Genomic DNA, 26,143 nt, shown 5'->3' with positions numbered 1-26,143 from the left:
TGTCTGTATGTGCAGTCATACTACTATACTTCATCCAGAGGTAGATAATGGTTCGGTCTTCAGTGTCCCCCTAGGAGGTGTAGAAATCTTTACAGGCCATCCAGCCCCAGCATCCAGCCCCTCATCCTTACTTGCCTAGAACTGGGGCCACCCCTAAACTAAAGACTGGTGAAAAGAATGGAATCATTATTTTAAACCAGTGGTTCTGAATATGTGATTTGGGGAACTCTGGAAACCCCATGAGACCCTGTTAGAAAGTTCTGAAGGTCAAAATTACTTTCCTAATACTAAAACATAATTTGCCATTTTCAGTGTCATTGTCTCAAGTGTACAATGGAGTTTTCCAGAGGCCACATGATGTGATATTGCTACAGACTGATTTCAGCTGATCGAAGCTGCCTTCTATTAAGCCAGAAATTTGAGGTTTGCAAAATGTAAAGATGTCACTGTTCATTATTGGGTGCGAAAGTTATTTTTTTCCCATTAAAGTGTCATTTTGTTAATGTGTAATGGATTTATTAATTTAATATTAAAATGTTTTAACATGGCAAGTTTAACGGACACAACCCACATAAACAAACTTTTGGGGTTGTCAGTACTTAAGACTGAAGGAGTCCTGAGGCCAGAATGTTTTGCGGCCCACTAATTTAGACCAATTACCGGCGATAGGGTAAGTGGCAGGAGTGGAGGTCGAGGGTGCTGGCAGGTCTGCGCTCGCTTTTCTTGCACTCTTTGTTTTCAGCCTAAGCTTAAATCGGACTCAGGAAAAGTAGAAAATGTCTGCGGGGCCATCCTAGTCAGATCAGCAGCTCTGGGTGAGCACCAGGTGCGCCAATTGGACGCGGGGACTGCGGAGCTGGCGGTCGACAAGCAGAATCACACGCGGACGGGAGTAGGACTCATTTCCACACCCGAGGCTGGCTTTTAAAGCAGATACCGTCCGTTCGAAAACTGGGCTCATGATGTTAACAGGCATTGGGGCTGTGAAGATGAACCAGTATCACATAGTCTCTGCCTTCAGGGACTCATGAATTAGAGAAGGATAAAAAGGTCTCTACACGCGACGTGCGCATAAGAGATCTCCTGCAAGACGGACACCCCGGAAAACTACGTTGCAGCAGACCTGCGCCGGAAGCCCGCTGCCGGAAGTTCCAGCCCTGCCCCAGCCGGAAGTGGCGCGCGGCTGCGCAGTGCGCGCTGGCCTGGACCTGGTAGTTCTTCACAACCCCTCGGAACCTCGGTTCTACTGCCGGAACCGTTAGGGAGGAATGGAGCCGGTGGGCGGCGGAGATCGCGGCTTCTCAGATCCACGGAGCGCCTTCGTGCTGAGTAACCTGGCGGAGGTGGTGGAGCGTGTGCTCACCTTCCTGCCTGCCAAGGCGCTGTTGCGGGTGGCCGGGTGAGGAGCAGCGGCGGGGCTGGCCCGGGTTTGGTCCCTTAGGGTGTGCGGGGTGGGGGGTCCCAGCGGGGAGAGGTAAGGACGCCCTCTCACAGCCCTTTGTGGTCGCGCCCCCAGCGTGAGCCGCCTGTGGAGGGAGAGCGTGCGCAGGGTGCTGCGGGCTCAGCGCGGGGTGGCCTGGATCTCGGCGGGCCCGGCGGACGGTGGCCACCTGCAGGAGCACTGCTTAGTCCGCGTGGCAGCCGAGGAGCTTGAGGCAAGTGAGAAGGGGTGCGGCGCACAGGTCAGGGTTGGTGGGTCAGTCTTTGAGAGTTAAGTCTGTTTTTATCCCAGTTTCCTACGTGGGCTTATTTTTTATAATTTACGGAACATTTTCTGGTGACAAAAAAGATTTGTAAATATCAGGTTTTAATGACTATGTTGTAAGATGTGCCATGATTTTATTTGACCATTCCTCAAATGTCGGGCACTTTATATAACCAGGTTTTTGCTAATATGATAATGCTATGCAGAACCTTTCCTTTACCTGCTTCCGTTGAAGCAGGTATTGTCACTGTTTTGCAGGAAAGGCATTTGGGTCTCTGTAGCTTAGTATCTCAGAAGAAAGCCAAGAACTAATCTTAAACCCGAATATTTCAACTCCTGATCTTATGTACTGTTTTGTGTTGTATCTCTGGGCCCCAGTTTCAAAAGATGGGCAATCCCTGGGTATGGAAAAACTTGAACTGAAGGTAAAAACTTGAGCTGTGGAATCAAGTAGGCAGCTTCTTGAGCACAGGTGACAGACATGAGGTTGCAGTATCTAACTTGGGAGTGGGAGGAGCCACTTGAGTAATTTGCAAACCCTATGCTCTGTCATTCACTTACTTATTTATACCAGTGGTTCTCAAACTTTTTGAAGTCGGGGCGCATTTAAAATCCTACAAATAATTGTAGGCACAGTATATACAGATTTCTGAGAAATATAATAATTAAGTCAAATATTAAAGAAAAAGAATATAAAGTCCGAATGTGCTTTTATGGTAATTAAATGAAATAAATACGACAAAATTAAATTTATTCTGACATTAAAAACATTTTTATGTTACATTTTTTATGCTTTTTAGAATTTGTAAAAAAAAATGACAAAAATTTTTTTTTATATATATAGATACATTCTTAGTAAGATTTAATAAATTTGGCAGGTCCTGGCACAAATGTGTTAAGTTTTTTCATTCTTGTGTTCATGAGAAACATGAGCCTGATGTGTCCTAGCGATTTCTGCAATGTTTGGGCATATATTTGAAAGGCAAACTCATTTCCTTGTCAATACATTGAAGAATTCCTCTTTTTTACTCCTAATTGTGTTGAGTGCAGAAAACCCCCACCATACATATCACCTTAACTTTACACCAAACAAAGGATAGAAGAAACTTGCCTCCAGTCTTTCCAGGGAACATGGGGGGCAGTGTAAACAATCTAGCACCACAGTTTAACAGCCTTTTGTAACCTAGTCAGGCAAGGTGGGGAGTTGGGCAGACTGTCAGCTTATAGCCAATTTCCCACACCTCCGTCTCCCAAAAATCTGAATACCAAAAACCCTGTTGGTTTTTTGGTCCCCAACAGGCACATATTTCTCTGGAATACCATAGGGCGCACATGGAAATCTTCTAGGGTGCACCCTTTGAGAACCCCTGCCTTATACTTTACTTCAGTATGCATTGCATACAGACAAAGACATAGGATAACCACAGTACAGCCATCAAAGTCAGGAAATTATCATTGATACATTTCTGCTATCTGACCTTCATATTCCAATTCACATTTTGCCTGTTGTCTCAATGTCTTTTAAAGCAAAAGGATTCAGTTTAGAAATTAATATTGCATTTATTTGTCCTGTTTCTTGAATGTTTGACTTGGACCTGCTTCTCAAGCAGTTGACTTTCACAACTTTCCTTGACTTCCACTACTTTGACACGTATCTAAATTACAGGCCAGTTATTTTGTGAAACATCTGATGTTTCTTCGATTCAGATTATGTATCTTTGGTCAGAGTATTCCAAGCTATGCTATGTTCTCACTGCAATCAGTCAGGCAGCATATGATTTCTATTTGTCTCATCACTTTGATTTTTTATTATTTTTTATTAACATGGTGTCAGCTAGATGCTGCAACTGTAATATTACTCTTTTCCACTTAGTATTTGGTGGAGAGATACTTTGAAACTGTTAGTATCCTGTTTCAATGTATTTATTTATGTCTATATAGTCTCATTTAAAAAAAATTTTTTTTATTCATTTTAGAGAGGAGAGAGAGAGAGAGAGAGAAGGGGGGAGGAGCAGGAAACATCAACTCCCATATGTTCCATGATCAGGCAAGTGCAGGGTTTCGAACCGGCGACCTCAGGTGTTCCAGGTTGACGTTTTATCCACTGTGCCACCACAGGTCAGGCCTATAGTCTCTTATTTTATTCAATGGGATGTCATCTGTTTCTATTAGTATTTTTGTTCCCAAATTGTCCCTGGTTTAGCTGGCAGGAGCACCTTCAGCTTGTTTCAGTGTTTTTTAGAGGTGGCTCCATCGTCTTTGAGCACTTCTTAGCACAGGGTGTTCTAAGCTCGTCTTGTGTTTTGCTTGCTTTGGTCCTGGAATCAGCCATTTCTCCAAGGAGTCATGGTTCCTTTTAGTGGAGAATGGTATTTGGAAGCCCAAGATAATGGACTTGTTGCTCTTAAATGATGTGTAGCTGCAAAGCCTAGTTAGTGGACAGTGCCAAAGGATATATGTATGTAATACATGAAAGCATGTGTATGTGTATTCATCTATATATGTATACACATATACACACATTTACACATATACATATATGCACATATATACACATACACAAACATATGGAAACAGGTACATTCAGTTCTAATCTAACACAGGATTCTTTTCAGTTTTCTCTCAACTCATATTTGTCCTGCCCTTTTAGACATTGAGAAACCTGGCTTATATTATTCTTCATATACTTAGATCTTAGATGAATGCCCCATAAGTGACCAATATTCTGTTTCTCCCTTTCCCATGTGGAGATTTTCTCCTTACCTTATTTGAGTTCGGGACTCAGTTCCAAGTGCCCAGTAACCAAAGGCAGACATGCAGAAAACTTTATTCTTAGCACTTCAGTCCAAATCCTACCTAATCTGTCTCCAAAAGTTTGTCCTTTGGAAAAAATTCAAAATTCAAGCAGGCCTGACCTGTGGTGGCGCAGTGGATAAAACATTGACCTGGAATGCTGACGTTGCTGGTTCAGAACCCTGGGCTTGCCTGGTCAAGGCACATATGGGAGCTGATGCTTCCTTCTCTTCCTCCCATCTCTCTCTCTCTCTCATCTCTAAACTGAATAAATACAATATCTTAAAAAAATATATAAAATCAAAATTCAAGCAGACTTTTTCCATAAAGATGTTTTTTGGAGTGTCATTTATAATAAGGGAAATTGTAAACACCTTAATATTTATCTAGTAAAGGAAGTCATTAAATGATAAATTCAGGATGCATTATGACAAGAGAAAATGTTGATGTTATAAGTTTAAAAAGTGATTATGTAGTAATATGTTTAGCATAATATCAATTATTAAAAACATAAAAAGAAAAATAGAAGCCAAAATGTTAGCAAAAGTTTCCTTTGGGGCAAGAATTGTGTGATTTTTAAATGTTTTTAAAAACTTTTCTGCTTTTTTTTTCTTTTTTGAGAGACAGGAAGGGAGAGAGATGACTTGTAGTTGCATCACTTTAGTTGTTCATACATACCTTTACTGTGAGGGCTCCAGTCGAGCCAGTGACACCTTGCTCAAGCCAGCGGTCTTTGGGCTCAAACCAGTAACCATGGGATCATGTCTTTGATCCCATGCTCAAGCTGGCAACCTCAGGGTTTCCAACTTGGGTCCTCAACATTCTAGGTCGATGCTCTATCCACTGTGCCACTACTGGTCAGGCAAACTATTCTGCTTTTTATTCCTTCAAATTTTTACCACAGCAGGTATTCTTTGTATATAGCTTTAAAGGTTTTTATATTATTTTGGCTGCTGTAGCCAGGCAGGCAGACTTAGGCATGAACCCAGCTTTGGCACATTCTAGCTGTGAGACTTTGAAAAAGTTACCTGCCCTGGCCAGTGAGCTTGGTTGGTGAGAGCATTGCCCCAATGTGCAAAGGTTGCCGGTTTGGTCCTCGGGCAGGGCATATACAAAAACAGAAAAAAGAATAAGAAGGAAAAGTTACCTAACTTCTCTGAACCTCAGAGTATAATACTCCCTTTAAACCCTTATAAAATTGTTGTAAAGATTAAGTAATGAAAAAGTAATGCATAATACACATTACCAAGAATTATAGTATTTTTTATTTATTTTATTTTATTTTTACAGGGACAGAGAGAGAGAGAGAGGGATAGACAGGGATAGATAGACAGGAACAGAGAGAGATGAGAAGCATCAATCATCAGTTTTTCTTTGCGAGACCTTAGTTGTTTATTGATTGCTTTCTTATATGTGCCTTGACCGTGGACCTTCAGCAGACCGAGTAACCCCTTGCTCGAGCCAGCGACCTTGAGCTTTTGCTCAAACCAGATGAGCCCGTGCTCAAGCTGGCAACCTCGGGGTCTCGAACCTGGGTCTTCGGCATCCCAGTCCGACGCTCTACCCACTGCGCCACCGCCTGGTCAGGCGAATTATAGTATTTTTAATAATTGAAATTATTATTCTCTATTATTAGTATTATATTAAAATTCACATAGTAATACCCTTAAAGAAGTTTATACTGACCTGTGGTGGCACAGTGGATAACGCGCCGACCTGGAAATGCTGAGGTCGCCGGTTCGAAACCCTGGGCTTGCCTGGTCAAGGCACATATGGGAGTTGATGCTTCCAGCTCCTCCCTCCTTCTCTCTCTCTGTCTCTCTCTCCCTCTCTCTCTCCTCTCTAAAAATGAATAAAGAAAAAAAAAAAAAACTTTAAAAAAAAAAGAAGTTTATACTTTGTAGTAAACTCCAGTGTGGTGAGACAAAAACACGGAAACCTTGTCCAAATCATGTATGCTTATTTCTTTGTGTTTGCCAAAGTATCTAGTGGACATGATAGTTTTATAGCCATTAAGAAAGTTGAAGCCTGACCTGTGGTGGCGCAGTGGATAAAGTGTCGACCTGGAAATGCTGAGGTCGCCGGTTCGAAACCCTGGGCTTGCCTGGTCAAGGCACATATGGGAGTTGATGCTTCCAGCTCCTCCCCCCCTTCTCTCTCTCTGTCTCTCCTCTCTCTCTCTGTCTCTCTCTCTCTCTCTCTCTCTGTCTCTCCCTCTCCTCTCTAAAATGAATAAATAAATTAAAAAAAAAGAAAGTTGATTTAACTTTTTTATTAAAAATTTTTTAAAGTCCACTAAAAATTTTATAAAACATTTTTCTTTTTTTTTTTTTTTTTTCCCCGTATTTTTCTGAAGCTGGAAACGGGGAGAGACAGTCAGACAGACTCCCGCATGCGCCCGACCGGGATCCACCCGGCACGCCCACCAGGGGCTACGCTCTGCCCATCAGGGGGCGATGCTCTGCCCATCCTGGGTGTCGCCATGTTGCGACCAGAGCCACTCTAGCGCCTGAGGCAGAGGCCACAGAGCCATCCCCAGCGCCCGGGCCATCTTTGCTCCAATGGAGCCTTGGCTGCGGGAGGGGAAGAGAGAGACAGAGAGGAAAGTGCGGCGGAGGGGTGGAGAAGCAAATGGGCGCTTCTCCTATGTGCCCTGGCCGGGAATCGAACCCGGGTCCTCCGCACGCTAGGCCGACGCTCTACCGCTGAGCCAACCGGCCAGGGCAAAACATTTTTCCATTTGGCACTTCTTTGTATCTCGTCTTTCTGCTTTCAGAACATCTCATGATGAGGATTGTCATTGCCATGGCTTCTAGTGAAAATTGGGAAGGAAAATTCATCAATTACTTTTTAGTAGGTACCAGAAAGGAGAGAATCATAAAACCTCAGAATTAGACTGCTGATCGTTAAGAATACAAAGCCCAAGACCTAAACACTTTCAAGGGTTATTCTGCTGGTTTGTGGCAGTCAGCACTCACACTTAAATCTTTTAACTTCTCGTTTTTACTCACTACACTAGGCATCACAAACTGAAATGACTCCAGAGTTAGGCAGGTGTAGGGCAGATAAAATATTATGCTCCCTTTGTTAAAGATGGCGCTGCCCACGTGGAAGCCCGTCGCCCAGGTGATATTAATGTGTGTTGGGGGCAGGCTGTGGGCAGGCAGGATCCTAGTAGCCTGGGGCTTAGTTTCGGGACTAAGCCTTTCCCGCCATTTTTGATGAGGGATGGAGCACTCTCATGAGGAATCCCGTTATGCCTCAGATAAGTGACTTTGTATTAGAGACTTCCCTATTTGTATATTGGATTTCTGCACTATAAAGTGAGGCAGACCGGGAGCTTGCTCTCTCAGTTCCTAAGATTAGCATTAGAGGAAAGCAGAGAGGAGAGCAGAGAAAGGCCATGTGGAGGAGGCCAGGAGAAGCAGCCAAGATGGTGGAGTGCTGAGTGAGAAGCCAGTTTGTGTAGAGTTTGTGCAGGGAGAAGGAAGGAGATGGGGAACAGAGGTGAATAAGTCTGGTGAGCTAGAAACCTTTGATTCTAGGAAACTCAGATAAGTCAGTAGCTTTGTAAGCGCTGAATGAGTGGGTTTTGGAGCCCAGTGTGCGTTTTTACTTGCCTGCTGGGTGCAAGCTAGGATTAAAGATGATGGCCCACCAGTTCTTGGCTCTGTTGTTTCACTACCATCTGTCCGAATCCAATGCAAACCTGCATGGGCCGGGCGGCTGTGATGGTGGCTGCGGATACTGGCTTTACAGCAGGTAACTCAGTGGGTCAGGTATCTCAGTGTAACATCAGAGGGAGAGGTAGGGCATGGCAATTTAGAGGGTACTTGCCTCTGTTAACCCCTAGTCAAGGGGAATGAATGTGGATCAAGTGTTGCCAAAATGTCTAGTTTTTCTAAAGAATTTGGAAATTCACATTTTATATAAGTGTTTTTGGAATTTTAAATGTTGGCAACCAAATTCCATTCTTTGAAAATGCCTTGTGGACTAAAGAGACTATATCCGCAGGTCTTACCCAGCCCTGAGGCAACCACAGGGTCACCATCCTGTCTCAGTATCTTTTGAGTTTGTCTATATGGAATTTAATATGAAACATCTTAGCATTCCCTGAAATTGTAGTGAATCAACATTTTTCATTTAATTAACATTGAAGCTTTGCTCTATGCTAACTACCTCATTCCATTCTGATAGTGAAATATCTTTGAAAATAACCAGCTCAGAAGGAAAAATATATTCACCTTTTTCATTTACAACCACTTTGCCACTTGTCTATAACGTGAAATTTAGTGGAAAACATGAATCTGAATAAGCTCAGTTGGTAAGTAGCAGATTACTGGGATGTAAGGGATATTGCATATGAAATAAAGTCCTGAGGGAGCCTCAGAAAAGGCTTTGTAGAGGAGGTGACCTTTAAGCTGTCTTTTGGGGGAAATAGTCTTTTTTTTTGTTTTGTTTTTGTTTTGTTTTTTTTTTTTTTCATTTTTCTGAAGCTGGAAACAGGGAGAGACAGTCAGACATTCACCCGGCACGCCCACCAGGGGCGAGGCTCTGCCCACCAGGGGGCGATGCTCTGCCCATCCTGGGCGTCGCCATGTTGCGACCAGAGCCACTCTAGCGCCTGAGGTAGAGGCCACAGAGCCATCCCCAGCGCCCGGGCCATCTTTGCTCCAATGGAGCCTTGGCTGCGGGAGGGGAGGAGAGAGACAGAGAGGAAAGCACGGCGGAGGGGTGGAGAAGCAAATGTGCGCTTCTCCTGTGTGCCCTGGCCGGGAATCGAACCCGGGTCCTCCGCACGCTAGGCCGACGCTCAACCGCTGAGCCAACCGGCCAGGGCTGGGGGAAATAGTCTTTTTTGTTTGTTTTAATTTTTATTTATTTTTTACAGAGACAGAGAGTGAGTCAGAGAGAGGGATAGACAAGGACAGACAGATAGGAATGGAGAGAGATGAGAAGCATCAATCATTAGTTTTTCATTGCGTTGCAACACCTTAGTTCATTGATCGCTTTCTCATACATGCCTTGATGCGGGCCTTCAGCAGACCGAGTAACCCCTTGCTGGAGCCAGTGACTTTGGGTTCAAGCTGGTGGGCTTTTCCTAACCAGATGAGCCCGCACTGAAGCTGGCGACCTCGGGGTCTTGAACCCAGGTCCTCTGCATCCCAGTCTGATGCTCTATCCACTGCGCCACCGCCTGGTCAGGCGGGAAATAGTCTTAAATTAAGTGGGAAAGGAAAAGAGCTGGAGGATAATATTTAAAGAAGTGTGTGTCTGGATAATTGTAAATAAGAGATTGGTGGAAATGAAGGCCTGGAATAGCTAATTTGATAGGCAGTGTAATGAGTGATAGATATGTAAATTCCAAACTGCCCTCTTGATGTTCCGCTTATCTGTCAGACCTCACCCTTACTGGACTATGGCCCCTGAGACAAAGGAATTCCAAAAAACTGAGAAGCCACCCCAAGGAGGGGCTCCGGCCATACCCGGACTTTTGCCTCAGTATCCCCTGAGGCTCTCCCAAACACACGCCCCTAGTCTGTAACCGGTGCTCTTCTCTCCCAGGAGAAGTGCCTGGCAGGGTTCCTTTCTTCCTTTCAATAAAGCCTGTTACTCTGGTCTTTCGGACTCCCATGGATTCCAACAATGAGGAGTGTGATAAAGTCAGTACCTTCCCTCTGTTGCTGAGCTGCTTCTGTTCAAATAAAGCAAGTAGCATTTTTTTTGCTGATACTTAATGTTTTTGTTTAAGAGCTAAAATTATTATGAAAATGACCTTCTCAAGTTAGTCTAGAATGAGTTTGACTTGAAGAAATCATTGATGTTTAACAAGTGAATGAGCTAAAAATGAATGTGAAGTGGAGGGACTCCGAATGCCAGCGCTGACCTGAAGGGACAGTAGTAGGGCAACAGCAGTTTAGACCCGGGTAAAACTTGAAGGGACCACAAAAGCACTCATGGATTCATGTGATTTAATTCCAATTAATTTTTTCTTTGCAGAATGTTCACATCTTACCACAGACAGTTCTTTACATGGCTGATTCTGACACTTTCATTAGTCTGGAAGAGTGTCGAGGCCACAAGAGAGGTGAATATCAAAAGAAAAAGGTTGGGTGTTTTTGTTTCTTTATGTATCTTCTGTTTGGCATTAAATATTGTCCCAATCCTGAGAGTTATGAGTTTCTGAGGCTCTGGGCCTACTCCCTATAGAAAGTATGACTATATTGTCTTTGAACCTTGAAGTGCTCTTTTTACTTCAAAGATTGGTTTTTGAACTTTGCAGTACAATTGAAACAAATTATTTAGAAAGGTATTTTTCTCATGCTGAAATGTTAATCCCCCAGACTCTTCTTTTTATTATTAAAACAGAATGTATATCAGGGGTCCCCAAACTACGGCCCCACGGGCCACATGCGGCCCCCTGAGGCCATTTATCCGGCCCCCACCGCACTTCCGGAAGGGGCACCTCTTTCATTGGTGGTCAGTGAGAGGAGCCTAGTTCCCATTGAAATACTGGTCAGTTTGTTGATTTAAATTTACTTGTTCTTTATTTTAAATATTGTATTAGTTCCCGTTTTTTTTTTTTTTTTTACTTTAAAATAAGATATGTGCAGCGTGCATAGGGATTTGTTCATAGTTTTTTTTATAGTCTGGCCCTCCAATGGTCTGAGGGACAGTGAACTGGCCCCCTGTGTAAAAAGTTTGGGGACCCCTGATGTATATCTTTGTTCCAGCCTTTTATTGTATTGGATGATGGCGACCCACTTACCAAAGTTAATGTGTAGATGCAGTGCGGGTTCTTGGCTTGCTGAGAGAAGCAGCAGCTGAAGTGTCCCAGGAGGGGCACACTGAGACCCAGAGTTGGACTGAGACAGTGGATTATCATCTGATTTGAGTCCAGGTGACTTATGCAGAGTCATTATGCTTTAGTATGAGCTGAACAGAGAGGTATAATAGCAAGTCTAAAATTTAGCTGCTGTAGCAAAGTTTGATGTTATTGGAGCAAAAGCTATATATGAACAAAGTGGAAAGGCACACTGGTGATGCTAAAGGTCAAGTTTAGAATTAAAATATAAAACAGGGCCAAAACAGGAACACATTTGTTTTCATCAAAGTTTTTAGGCTTTATTACACAGTGTTCTGGTCTAAAATGACTTTAAGTTATTCAGTATGTGCCTTTTTCCCCCTCTACATCATCACATTTGATCTTAAGTGGATGACATTTAATAATTTTGCTACTGTGTTGTTACAGCGAGGAAAAGAACTACTATGGAAACAGCATTTGCCCTTGAAAAGCTATTCCCGCAACGGTGCCATGTCCTTGGGATTGTGACCCCAGGGATTGTAGGTGAGAGAAATGCTAACTTGATCATTTCCTGCTTTGCATTATCGTAGGGTCCTATCGATTAGTGAATTACTTGTAATTTAAAAGCACATTTACATTTTTGGCCGCCCAAAATACATTGAAGCTAATCATATTTGCGATGGTATTATATTTGATTTACATTAACATTCCTTAGACCATTGTGGTTATTGTGGTTCATATTTCACATCTCAGGTCTCTCTGTATACACCAGCTGTACTGCACATCTTTCTAGGAGCCATTCATGAGAGGAAGAACATTATATTCTGCCCCTCTCCAAATTAGCAGTAGTGAGCATGCTCACATTGTCACTGTTTCTGGTAGGGGAGAGGGAAAAGGGCCTTCCTAGGAAATTTATGTTTCTCTGCTTGGCTACCACTGTTTGAAGTTGCTAGTGTAAGTAGTGCCCTTTTCCAAGTTTGCTACTCTGAATTTTTGCTGGTGTTTATTATTTTTTATTGTTTTCTATATATGGGGTTTTAAATCAGATTGTCTTGAGGCCTGCTACAGACATTTGAAAAATTGCTGTTTTATGTTTTGATGATTTTTTTTGTGGGAGAAAGAGACCCTATAATAACTCTGAAATTTTATTTTCATGTTTTTAATTCAGGATATATTGTGTGGAATTTGATTTGATTCTGAAATTTTCTCTTTGAATGTTGTTTATTCAGTTTTCCCTAGCTTTTTGGTTTCTGAAAGACAATACTTTTTTAAAAGTTTGTTCTTTTTATACTAGTAATAGTATTTTATTATTTTTTAAAAAGAAAAAATAGAAGATACAAATAAACAAAAAGGATAAAACATCTTTAAGCATCATAGAAGTAAATCAGTTGATCAGTGTTATGATGCAAAACCTTCCAAACTTTCTATATGTAGCAATTACTTGGATATATAGATACTGTTGTAAAGTTCAGCAATTAAATTCGCAGGTTACATAGAGATACCAAGTTCAAATGAATTTTTGAGGAATTTATTAATTAGCTGGCTAGCTACATGGGGCACAATCCCAAATTATGTAGGCCCTCTTACCTTTCTAGACCTTCTTTTATACAAAATCAAGTACTAGTTGGGGTGGGTAAGGAGGGAGCATGGTACAATAGTCAATTACTAACAAGTTTACAACATCTATCTATAGGATCTATTAAAAGGAAAAAGCATTCTTACACCACAAGATAACACAGTATGATAATTGTTTTATATACCCAGCAAAGACATTCCCAAATCTAGTGTCTACCCTCCTATCCCTGTCATCACAATGAAATAGTTAGCTTAGGATAAGGAGAAAAGCTAAATGAAAATAGCCCCCACCTCCCGCTTGTTTAGTTTACAAGTTTTTATACATATAAAAGATTTCAAGAGGGATGATTATTAGAAAGCAAAAAAAATGTTACAGAATGTGGGTTTTTTAAGCAAGGGGAGTGGTCTCATGATCCCTTTGTAGGGGTATCCCTCACTCTCAGGACTCCAGGAGGGGAGGAAGAGGTAGAATCAGTGTAGGAATTTTTTTTTTTTTTTAATATTTTATTTATTGATTTTTTTTAGAGAGAGAGGAGTGAGAGAGAGAGACAGAGAGAAGGGGGAGGAGCAGGAAGCATCAACTCCCATATGTGCCTTGACCAGGCAAGCCCAAGGTTTCGAACCGGCGACCTCAGTGTTCCAGGTCGACGCTTTATCCCACTGCGCCACCACAGGTCAGGCAGTGTAGGAATTTTTAATTAAGATATATATACATTGTCTTCTAAAGGATCTTAAGGAAGGGGAAGATGTAGTTTCTAGATAAGTTTTATCCTTCTAGAGAATTATGATTAGTTATTAACTTTTGCCCCTTTCATCTCTTTCTCTGGGTTTTTTCTTTTCAGAGAGGGGTAAGGGGGCCTGACTCTTCCTTTTAAAATACTAATGTTAACAATTTTTGCAATTCCTTTGCACCTTTTCACAATACATATATATGTGTGTGTCTGTATGAAGAATATAATTTTCTATAGACTTGTAACTTACTGCATTTGTATTAATCAGCTCCATAAAACAATACCCCAGACGGTGGCTTAAATAACAGAAATTTATTTTTTCTTAGCCCTGGAGGCTGTAAGTCCAAGATCAAGGTGTTGGCAGGTTTGCTTTTTCCTGAGGTCTCTCTGGCTTTCACATGGCCACCTTGCTTTCTTGCTGTGTGTGTCCTCAAATGGCTTTTTCTCTGTGCACATCCCTGGTGTCCCTTCCTCTTCTTGTAAGGACACCAGTCCTCTTGTATTAGACCCTTACCCTTAGTATCTCACTTAACCATACTTACCTCTTTAAAGGCCTTATCTCCAAATATAGTCACATTGGAGGTTAGGACTTCATATGAATTTTGGGGGATATAGTTTTGTCCCTAATACCTACCTTTAAAATTCACATAACATATTATAAACATATTTCAGTGTTAATGAATATGTCTGTCTTTTTTTTTTTTTTTTTTGACAGAGACAGAGAGTCAGAAGGACAGATAGGGACAGACAGACAGGAAGGGAGGGAGATAAGAAGCATCAATTCTTCATTGCAGCTCCTTAGTTGTTCATTGATTGCTTTCTCATATGTGCCTTGACCAGGAGGCTACAGCAGAGTGAGTGACCCTTTGCTCAAGCTAGCGACCTTGGGCTCAAGCTAGTAACCATAGGGTCATATCTATGATCCCATGCTCAAGCCAGCAACCCCTTGCTCAAGCTGGTGAGCCTCCGCTCAAGCCAGATGAGACCACACTGAAGCCAGTGCAACCTTGGGGTTTTGTACCTGGGTCTTCTGCGTCCTAGTCTGATGCTCTGTCCACTGTGCCACCTCCTGGTCAGGCTATGTCTGTCATTCTTAATGGTTACATTTGATTGTACAAATGTTACTTTTAATCTAAATACCAGTATAGGGAGGGCATTTTGATTTTTCTTTTATTTTGATCTTAAAAATTCTCTGATAAAAGTATTTCTCTATGCATTTGTATACTTTATATATAATGGTCAAATATTTTTAGGATAAGTTTTTTAAAGTGGAATTGCCATGAAAAAGTATTTCCTCTCTTCTCCTCCAACTTTTTATTTAGAAAAACTTCAAACCTATAGAAAAGTTGAAAGAATAACAGTATAATAAATACTCACATATCCTCCTTATAGATTCACCATTTTAAAAAATTTTGCAGCATTTGCTTGTTCTGTCTTTGTTCATAAACACATTTCTTTCTGAACCATTTGAAAGTAAATTGCAGGCATCGTGACTCTATATACCGAAAAATTTTAAAGCTAAAAACTACTTAGATGATAGCCTTTTAGCTTGTTGATTATCTTAGTGACCTAGTTGGGGCTGGGTAATTTACACTGTTATGACATGAAACTTCAGTTTTTATTGAACCTGTTCACAAAACTGCTTAACTTTTTTCCTAGTGACTCCAATGGGATCAGGTAGCAATCGACCTCAGGAAATAGAAATTGGAGAATCTGGTTTTGCTCTGCTATTCCCTCAAATTGAAGGAATAAAAATACAACCCTTTCATTTTATTAAGGATCCAAAGAAGTTAACACTAGAAAGACGTCAACTCACTGAAGTAGGTAAGTTACTGTTACCTTTAATTTCCCATCTTATTGATTGATTTTATTAGCGTCTGAATGAAGTACACCTTACTGGAGATGTGGATAATTCAACCTAGTGATTAACAGAGGTGAGTGCAGTATATTTTAAGTTTTAGAAAAGGTGTAAGTTAAGGCAAACTTTTGTCAAACAAGGGCTCACTAGGACATATCACTCAGAGGAAGCTTGGCTGAAGTAGGCAGGTCAGGTCATGAGAGGTGATTTTTAGTTAAAGAATTGGCTTAGGCCCTGGCCTGTTGGCTCAGTGGTAGAGTGTTGGCCTGGCATGTGGATGTTCCGGGTTTGATTCCCAGCCAGGGCACACAGGAGAAGTGCCCATCTGCTTCTCCACCCCTCCCCAGGCGCTGAGGATGCCTCCATGTCTTCGGCTTCAGGTATAAAAGACTCTGGTTGCAATGGAGCAAGGGCCCCAGATGAGCAGAGCATTGCCCTCTAGTGGGCTGCCAGGTGGATCCTGGTTGGGGCGAATGCAGGAGTCTGTCTCTGCCTCACATTCTCTCACTAAAAAAAAAATGCCTAGTGTCTCAGCTCTGATGAGAAAGCTTCATTTAACATAGTAAGCAACAAACTAGTTATTTAAGGAAAGCAGTGTGAAGGCCTTTTATCTCCCTCTGCAAATGAACTGATTGACATTATCTCATTAAAAAAAAATCACTGTTGGGCCTGGCTTGTAGTGGCACAGTGGATAAAGCATTGACCTAGAATGCTGAGGTTGCCAGTTCAAAACCCTGGGCTTGCCCTGGCAGGGCACATATGAGAAGTGGCTGCAAGTTGATGCTTCCCACTCCTCCCTGTCTGCCTTCCTTTCTCTCTCTCCCTCTCTCTTCTAAAATCAGTAAAATGAAAATTAAAAAAAATCAGTGTTGCCATAAAAAATATTCAGGTTGACCCCTCATTTATGCATTTGTCACCCAGCCTAGAGTGATAAGCCTCCATTATTTGAAATGGTTCTGAACCCAATGGAAATAGAAAGTTATGTAGCTGCAAAGGGGAAATTTGTGAATGGTTTACTAATTAGGAAAAAAAAGTAGTGTACACATTGAGGCTGGCTCGTACAGCTATCCCACACAATGCACAAAAAGTGAAAGTGCCTGACCTGAGGTGGCGCAGTGGATAGAGTGTCAACCTGGAATGCTGAGGTCACCAGTGTGAAACCCTGGGCTTGCCTGGTCAAGGCACATAAGCAACCAGTGAACAACTAAAGTGAAGCAACTATGAGTTAAAGTGAAAGGAGTTGGTGGGGATGGGAGGGGAGCACAGAGGGAGGAGGCGTTGGCAGCAGAGACTGGCAGCCATGGGCGGTAGATCTATGGGAAATGTGGAAATGGGCAGGTCCAGGTGGAGTGTGGAGAGTTGCAGGGCCAGTCTGTGGTGTCAGGCAGGATAGTGTAGCTCTTAAGAATGTAGTTTGTAGTTGCTCTAGTTTTGGACAAGTTTCTTAACTTTTCCAAGTATGTTTCCTTGTCTATAAAATAGAAATAACTATGTTGCAGTTAGGAATATTAAATGGGATGGCTTATATAAAGCACCTTGCAAAATATCTTGCTCTGTAGATGGTAGGCAGATGGCTAATGTTGGCCTGTGTATACCTTAGGCAGATTTACAGTGAATCACAGGTGACCCATCTGCATGTAGCCTTGTGGTCTATGGAGAAATAGACTAGAGGGCAGGTGGATATGTTTGTAGCTCTGGGGGACATTAGGTGAAAGTCTTGGGTATTATCATCCTGTCCAGAAGCAGCGTGCCAGAGTAGCATGCCCGTCTTGGCTGATGGGGACACAGGTAGTGATGGCTCCCACTTACTGGGATGTAAGCTGGCCACTGTGCCACAGGCTATTCTAGTCTTCACAACAGCTTTGCCAGGTAGGATTTATTACAGTGCATTGTCGATTAGGAACTAGAGAGCTAAGGCCCTCGAGCATATAGTATATAAACAGAAGACCAATGTTAGCTGTTCAGGCTGTCCCTGGGTTACAAACGAGATAGATTTGAAAAAGTTTTAAGTATTTATATGCACAGAAATGTAAAAAGTAAATACTATGTAAGGCAAACATCTAAGTTGCATTTTAAAGTAAATGTACCTGTTCCAACTTCCATACAAATTCAATTTAAGAATAAACCTATAGAACCTATCTCGTTTAACCTGGGGACTGCCTGTATTGTTAAAGCTGCCCTAAAAATCAAGGAAAACTTCAGAGTATGCCTTTAAACTGGCCCAATGTTAAGTGCAAAGGCAAGTTGAATTTTGGGAGCAAGTGTGGCTATGTAGCCACACCAGGGTGAGTTTATCATGCCATCCTGAGACTTCATGTTGAAAGACTAGCTGGATGGAGCTAACAATGTTCAGCCAACCAGATCTCTTTAGAATTGGTTAGGTGGTTTGAAAATAGTTGATAGGAAACTGAAGGAGGAGTTGAGGCCAGAGATGTTGGTTTGAGAGCCATTGCACGTTCCTGACATCTGTCTGTGTCTGCTACCATTGAAGGCTTTGGAGTAAGCCATTGTGGGGCAGCTTAGTACAGATTATGGAAGGGATTCCAGCAGCTAACTTAGCACAAAAAGGGAAAGAGAAGAGATGCGGGTTGGAGCTGACAAGAGGATGGCTGTGTTCTGTGGATTCATGATATAGAAATTGTTAATTTTATTCAGCTTATTAAAAGGTCTCATAACATTAGAAAAATTAACTGGATGCAGATTCTGTCCCTGTGACACTTCAGGAAGGGTGTGACAGACATACATGATAGTAACCCAAGTGGGGAAGTGGTGTGAGAGGTCCGCATGGAGTGCTTCAAGGGCTCTGCAGTGAAGGGAGAGCGAGGAGGCATGTGCAGCAGGTGGCCCTGACACCTTTGAAGGGTGGGAAGCGTGTCAGTGGTGGGGGTAACAGGCTGAAGGATTAGGAACACAGGCACAGAGCCAGGTGATCGTAACACGCAGGGAAATAGTAAACCACTGTTTTACAAGCAAAGGATGTGTGAGGGGCCTTGGGAACTGGGTAATGCAATGAGGCCAGGTGTTCTCAGCAAATGGCAATTCAGAGGTGTTACTTGGGTAGTGACATCCATGACCGTACATGATGGGGAGATACTGGAAGCAGGGAAACCAGGTAGGTATCTTCTGTAAGAGTCTAGGCAAGAAATGATACCAGGGTGTGAAGAGTAGAAAATAATTAGCAAATGATTTGGCCCTAGCCAGTTGGTTCAGTGGTAGAGTGTCAGCCTGGCGTGTGGATGTCTGAGTTCAATTCCTGTTCAGGACACACAGGAGAAGCTCCTATCTGCTTCTCCACCCCTCCCCCTCTTGTTTCTCTCTCTTTCTCTCTCTTCTCCTGCAGTCATGGCTCAATTGGAGTGAGTTGGCCCCAGGTGCTGAGGATGGCTCCATGGCCTCTGCCTGGGGCGCTAAGAAGAGCCCAGTTGCTGAGCATCACCCCTAGTGGGCTTGCCACCTTGTCGGGGTGTATGCGAGACTGTCTCTGCTTTCCCTCCTCTCACTAAATTAAAAAAAGAAAGAAAGAAAGAAAGAATTAGCAAATGAATAGATATGAAAGAGAGGAGAAATTGGGGACTCACTGATAATGGAGGGGTGATGGTGGTGCAGTGAAGAAACAGGGTGACACTCGGGACAGGAGGAGCAGGATAGGGAGAAGAGTTTGGGAAAACAAAAACCATTAGAAAGCTTGTTTGGCCTTTGGTTCAGTGGTTTTGCCAAAGGGCATATAGCCAAACCCCTGTGCCATATTTATTGTCCAGAAGAAGTGAGTTTGTTTCTCTGTCCTCTGTGCTCATACACCTTAGGCATCCTCCCTTGAGGTCCTGATGTTTTGTCAGTTTATGAGAAAGAGCCAAAATCTTGGGCAGAAGAAACCATCCATTTTATGTTAAATAGTTGTTAGGTTTGTTAGACACTGTGTATATTATAGCACTAAGTGTGAGAATCAAGCTGAATGGGAAAAGAGCCCCATGTTTTTCTGCTCTGTGAAGCGTTCTCACTGGTGTCCTTCCCTCAGCTGTTTGCTGTCGACAGTTTTAGCTTCTTCCAGGGCCTCATTCTCACCTTCTTCATGACTTTCTGGAAGTGGAAGCCTTGTCTAGATTGAGGTGATGATCTCAATTCTTTCACACTCTATTTTGTGTCCTTACTTTCTGCATTTCTAATCTTGGACCATGGTCATTTTTGTGCTTAAGAAGCTGGAGGAATCTGAAACTGCTGAAACAGATTACCACAAACTTGGGGGCTTAAAACAACAGACATTTATTCTATCACAATTCAGAAGCCAGAAGTCTGAAAATCAAGGTGTCGATATGCTGCACTCCCTCTGGAGGCTCTAGGGGGTTATCTGTTCTTCGTCTCTTTCACCTTCTGGTGCCTTTTGGCATCTTTATGGTTGCATCACTCCATTTCTGCTTTTATGGTCACATTGTCTTTTCTGTCTGTCTTTCTGTCTGTCTTTGTATCTCTTACTTAGGCTTACTTGGATAATTCAGATGATGAAGGTCCTTAATTATAACTTCAAAGACCCCATTTCCAAATGAGATCATGTTCCAGGTGTCTGATGTGGATATAGTTTGCTGGGACCACCATTCAGCCCACTCAGGTGGTTAGTGCCTTTTCTCTCCATTTCTCTGGATCCACTGCTCCCCACTCAGCTCTGTATAAACAGCGTCCCCTCTGTTCCAAGTGGTGGCTTGTGTGGAGAAAGTTTGCACCCGGGTCTACCACGGATGCTGCATAGTTATGTAGCTGCTTCCTTATTTGTGTGAAGTGTTGATTGTGTTTTCAAATATCCGTTTCATTTTTTTTAATGGGGAACAGTTATGGCAAAGATTTTGAGTAGTGTTAAAGTTGGTAAAAGATGGGAAACTTGACAGCCTGAGCACTGAATTGCATATAACGAGGAGTGTAGGTTGTTAACATTTCATTTTTCAAAATGTAGAGAGTAAAGTTTCAATCAAGTAAAATTAAAATTCCTATTTTAAGGCTCTAATCGCTGCTCTTCATTTCTCTGCAGGCCTTTTAGATAACCCCGAGCTTCGCGTCGTCCTGGTGTTTGGCTATAACTGCTGTAAGGTGGGAGCCAGCAATTACCTACAACGAGTAGTCAGCACTTTCAGTGACATGAACATCATTGTGGCTGGAGGCCAGGTGGACAACCTGGCATCACTGACCTCTGAAAAGTATGTCTGATGTGCTTTTGATTTCTTTGCAAGATAGGAAGTGTTCTCAGGTTTTTGTTACATTGGGTCATTTTTTAAAATAAGTTCAAAGAATTGCTAACAGTTCATTGCCTTTTGCAGTAGACCTATGTTGAGGGGCTTACTCATCATAATTCTGCTTACAGTTGGAGAATGAAATATATATATGTTGTTCTTTAAGGACTTATTCTTGCCCTGGCTGGATACCTGGGTTGGTTAGAGCATTAGCCTGAAACACAGAGATTGCTGGTTCAATCCCCCATCAGGGCACATACAGGAACAGAGTGCTATTCCTGTCTCTATTTCTTTCTCTCTCTTGCTAAAAAATAAATAAATGAATGAATTTAAAAAAGAAAACTTATTCTTAGTTGAACTTATATGCTCTTCAAAATTGATTTTCAACATTGTCTGCTAACATCTCCCTTGACAGCTCTGTACTCTGTGTGACCACAGTATGTCACTTTCTCAGTAGTTCTCTTTCCTTCTCTAAAGGGAATTTTATGGTAAAGCTTCTCAGAGCCTCTAATGTGCTTTGTGCTTTCAGAATCTTCTAGAGGGGTAATAATATTACCTGTGACAGTTCACATATCTGGCCATACCACCTTTTTTTCCATGGAGTATCTAGCAGGCCTGCCTGTATTACTTGGCACATTTTTTTGGATCTCTGTAACAGATCTTCTGAAAGGCTTTTCAGACTCAAAAATTACTATGATTTTGTTTCTTAAGGCTTTACTTTCAAAGATAGAAAAAATATTTGCTCTTCTGTCTTGAGAGCCATTACTCCCTTTCCATTTTGAATGAAAATATGTAGTATTTTGAGTTTGAGCTAATTAAGTGGACATAAATATAAACTGTTTTTTAAAGCAGCAAAACGAGACCCCTCCCTACTTTCCAAATGCTTCCTGCAAATACCAGTATTTGTTTCTATGTTTGTATTTAGTATTTGGATCCTAGAGTAGTGATGTGGAGGACTGCTAGAAATAAATATCTCTTAACAACTTCAGTCACCCCAGTTATAGTCATGTTGTCTCCCTCCTTCCCTTTGGGTCAGAGAAAGCAAATAGCTAAGTCGAGGTCCCTGGACGGTCATAGAGGAAGAAGTGAGGAAAGCCAAATGCATTGAATTTTAAGCAGTGCTAGCCTGTACATGGCTGTCTGCACATCATCTACTTTGTGTGTCTAATCCAGGGAGTATCCCCTTACATGCCACAACTTTAATATGGTCTTGAGACTGTGTCAGTGTGTAAGGCAAGCCATTTGCATAAATAAATGCTGCGTTTTAATGGTGTTCAGATATGTGCTTCCCCAACACTCACCCCGCCAAAAAGGTAGGTAAATAACTCTTTGAGGCAAGAGAGTGACAACATTTTTGAAGAGGAAATGTATAAAAGTGGAAGGGGCAGCAGAAGACTCAAGAAGATGTTTTCTGCCCACAGAAACTGCTTTTGCCACAGCTAGCTTTATTATCTTAGTCACGTAAGCTTTTTTGAGTCCTAGTTTCCAGTTAATCTAGTGATTGTTGCCCATTTCATAGCCTCAGATGTTGGTAAATGTATTAGAAGTGTAAGGTACTTGTTTTTCCCCAGCAGGTGTTTACTATATTATGTTTTGTAATTTTTACACTATTTTTTTAATTAAGAATAAAATATTTCACTAAAAAAATCAGGCAAATACAAACATAAAGGAAATGTGTTTTAACTTTCAGATTAAGCTGAATTTTAGGCTGAAAACAATTACCAACTCAGTAATATAATCCTTTCTTTATGGACTAGACAACATAAAGCTAAAAATGTCCTCCATGGTTGCATAGTTATAGCTGAGGTGGAGGAAAAAGATACTAAAGATGTGAATAATACCAAAAATCTTTATTTACTAGACATTGTTGTGTATGTGACTAAAATTGTAAGGTTACTTTTAAGGAAGTGAGAAAGGTAAGGATACCCTTCTAAAACTCAGGATTGGGTTTAGAAATCTTTGTGGAGGTGCATTTGCCCTTTTGTAGTTGTAACAGAAAAAATAGTGGTTTACTCCATAGATCTGCCTTCTGCATTCTTTTTATGTATTAATTTTGATAATTTTGTGTGGTTTTTTTGAGTGAGAGACAGGTTGATGAGAAGTATCAATACGTGGTTGTGGCACTTGAGCTGCACATTGATTGCTTTCTCATATGTGCCTTGACTAGGGTTGGGGGGCTCCAGCTGAGCCAGTGACCCTTTGCTCAAGCCAACGACTTTGAGCTCAAGACCTCAGGGTCTTGAGTCTGGGACCTCAGTGTCCCAGATTGACACTCTATCCTCTACGCCATCCATCACCTGTCACGTCATAGTTTACTTTCTAACCCTTATCACACTCCTCTTCCTGGAGGGTGAGCCTCAGACCAGGTGAGGGCTGCTAGGGGTAGGGCCTCCCAACCAGTGAATCAGGAAGATCTTTTTCTTTTACCACTGAATTTTAAATTTTGTTTCTTGATAAATGGTCACTGTTCTAATTTAATTTTCCAGGCACCCTCTGGATATTGATGCCACTGGCGTGGTTGGGCTGTCATTTAGTGGTCAGCGAATCCAGAGTGCCACAGTGCTTCTCAATGAGGATGTCAGCGACGAGAAGACAGCCGAGGCCGCGATGCAGCGCCTCAAGGCAGCCAACATTCCAGAGCAGAACAGCATTGGCTTCATGTTCGCATGCGTGGGCAGAGGCTTTCAGTATTACAGAGCCAAGGGGAACGTGGAGGCTGATGCATTTAGAAAGTTGTTTCCTAGTATTCCTTTATTTGGCTTCTTTGGAAATGGAGAAATTGGATGTGATCGCATAGTCACTGGGAACTTTATATTGAAGAAATGTAATGAGGTAAAGGATGATGACCTGTTTCATAGCTATACCACAATAATGGCCCTGATTCATCTTGGGTCATCTAAGTAAAGCCACCTATAAAATGAGTTTTATCAGATAGAACTTTGGAGAAGCTTTATATGTATTTGTTTTGTAGCTTTGATGCACTAAAGATTCCTTTGGGATAGTTTTAATATAAAAGATGAAGGACAAGTTTGTATTTAACTTATTGTAGAATGAGAGCTGAGAGCTTTTGCATCAGGCACAAGCAAACTGATCATGGCAATTGCACCAGGTTCTGTAGCTGCTGTGCATGTAATTTTAACTAGTCGCCTGCATAGGAAGCTTGAAAAAGGGTTCATCTCTAGGATGGAGCTTTCAGACATTCCATGACTACCTCTGCATTGTGAGATGAACTTTGAGTAGAATCATGAAGACATTTTTCTCCCTTAATAAAGGAGGAAAATATTCAGATTGCTTGAGAAATCTTTCTCTGCTTTACAACTTTACCACTTTTTTTCAGAAGCTATAAAAAAATGATTACTGACTTTTTACTTATTTGATAAATATTAAAGACTATTTTTGTTTTAGGACTCAGAAGTTGCTTAGTGAAATAAATTGCCAAGACTAATAAGCGGTCTTTTATTATTCTATGCAGAAAACATTTTCCTTTCCCTCGGACTGTTTTATAAGACAGAAGTTAGTATCAATCTTGTCTAAGCCACTTTCTTTCCCCAGGTCTTCATTACAAGATAATTTATGTTAGTCTATCTACCTAGCACAGTGTGACATAACTAATGTATGATACTTTTGTTGTAATGCTCAGTGGTTCTAACAGGACAGTAGAAAACTTGTAAGGTAAGTGACATCAAATGTATTAACATTCCTGCTTTTCTGTTTTTAATCACTCTTCTCCCAATTTTTACCTCAAAAGATTTTTCTCGTCCTGTTTATGTATATGATAAAAGGACTTAGAAGCTTGTTTTGTTTTCTAATTACTCTCAATCTTAGTTCCTGAAGAAAGTAGAAAGAAAAGTTTGATTGTCATATAACTTTTAGTCTGTGAATAGTAATATTTAGCCATTTTTATTTAGCTATTAATTTTTAAATTATTTTATATTGGTACCCATTATCAAGAAGATAGTGCCTCAGAATTTGAGTCCTTGGATATGCTTCCATAGCACACAAGAACAACACTTTGTAAATTTTCTTCATTCCGTGATGTTAACCAAAGTTGGTTAAACAGTAGAGGAAAAAGGAATTTAAAAATTGAAAAGTTTTAAAAATATGAGCCTGAGGATTGAATGGACTATTTTACTTTTTATTTTTTTCTTGGTAAGAGAGAGAGAGACAGATAGGGACAGACAGACAGGAAGGGAGAAAGATGAGAAGCATCAATTCTTTGTTGCAGCACCTTAGTTGTTCATTGATTGTTTTCTCATATGTGCCTTGACCGGGGGGTTACAGCAGAACAAGTGACCCCTTGCTCAAGCCAGCAACTTTGGGCTTCGAGCCAGTGACCTTTGGGCTCAAGCCAGCGACCCTGTGCTCAAGCTGGCGACCTTGGGGTTTTGAACCTGGGTCCTCTGCGTCCCAGTCTGATGCTCTATCTACTGTGCCACCGCCTGATCAGGCTATTTTACTTTTTAAAAATTAATATATAAAGTTTTGTTACTTCTCAAAGGAGAGGCTGCCGCAGTGTCATTTCATATAATATTTGAAGTTAACACAGGGTTCTTTTATACAGCCAAGCCTTTGGCGCTTATAATGAAAAGTTAATTCATTTGGCCACAAGGCTGTAACCTTGGTGCAGAATGGAAAGAGAAGCTGATCCAGTAGAAACCGGAGTAGTCCAGTAAGTACTCCCTTAATATTATCCTGAGGTTCTTAAAACTGCTGCAAAATAACATATGATGAAACCAATTTTACCATAGGCTACCTGATAAAAACAAAAGAGTTAAGTTCCTCTGGCATCTCATCAACATCCCAACAAAATGAAATTAAATGCTACAATATTATTGGATGACCTGCTGCACTGATGAAAACAAAAGTCACCCCCCCAGCCTTGAAGTTGCATGAAAGGGAACATAATTTAACCAAAGTTAAAATGAAATAACTTATTACATTTTTCAAAGGCTTGTCTAAACAAAAGCAATCATAAAAGGAATAGTGACAGTTTTAGCTAAAAATACAATTCCTAGAATTGGCAGCTGTTGTAGTCATATGTGAAACTGGAAAAATTATCACATGAAAAAAATTGACAAGAGCAGGGTTAAGATATGTTACCTTAGTGTCTCCACACACTGAACTGCCTTCTCTTGAGTGATAATCAGATTGATAACATGGTTTATTTAGCCAGGACATTTACACATATTAATCTCCTTGATATGCTTTCAAAGCAAAATCTTTCTGCAGCTGCAGTTTGCTTGTGAAAGGAATATATTTCCATTTCCTTTATCAAAATAGAACTAAACTCCTTATGAGCTGGTAGCAATCTGAAGGAGTAAAGGGAAGGGAGACCTTTAGATTCAGACCTAAGAATAGACACCCTGCACATGATATAATCTGTGATCTGTTCTAATAGGCCGTGTCACTATACAGTTCTCTCAGTGTGGCTTGAACCTGGATGACAGGTAAACATTACCA

At 41.4% G+C, this 26,143-nt stretch overlaps 1 protein-coding gene across 1 annotated transcript; it reads left to right on the top strand.

The window, feature by feature from the left end:
• The first annotated feature begins 1,182 nt into the window (after window positions 1-1,182).
• Window positions 1,183-23,969, top strand: FBXO22 (F-box protein 22). Its single transcript, XM_066238487.1, has 7 exons — window positions 1,183-1,399; window positions 1,517-1,655; window positions 10,499-10,586; window positions 11,751-11,846; window positions 15,269-15,433; window positions 20,485-20,650; window positions 23,170-23,969. Exons 1-7 carry the CDS (start codon window positions 1,269-1,271, stop codon window positions 23,585-23,587), a joined length of 1,203 nt encoding a protein of 400 aa, XP_066094584.1. The 5' UTR covers window positions 1,183-1,268; the 3' UTR covers window positions 23,588-23,969.
• Window positions 23,970-26,143: the final 2,174 nt, after the last annotated feature.

The sequence above is a fragment of the Saccopteryx bilineata genome, chromosome 7 (assembly GCF_036850765.1).
Source record: "Saccopteryx bilineata isolate mSacBil1 chromosome 7, mSacBil1_pri_phased_curated, whole genome shotgun sequence".
NCBI classification, from domain to species: domain Eukaryota; kingdom Metazoa; phylum Chordata; class Mammalia; order Chiroptera; family Emballonuridae; genus Saccopteryx; species Saccopteryx bilineata.
This window is presented reverse-complemented; position numbering and strand designations above follow the sequence as displayed.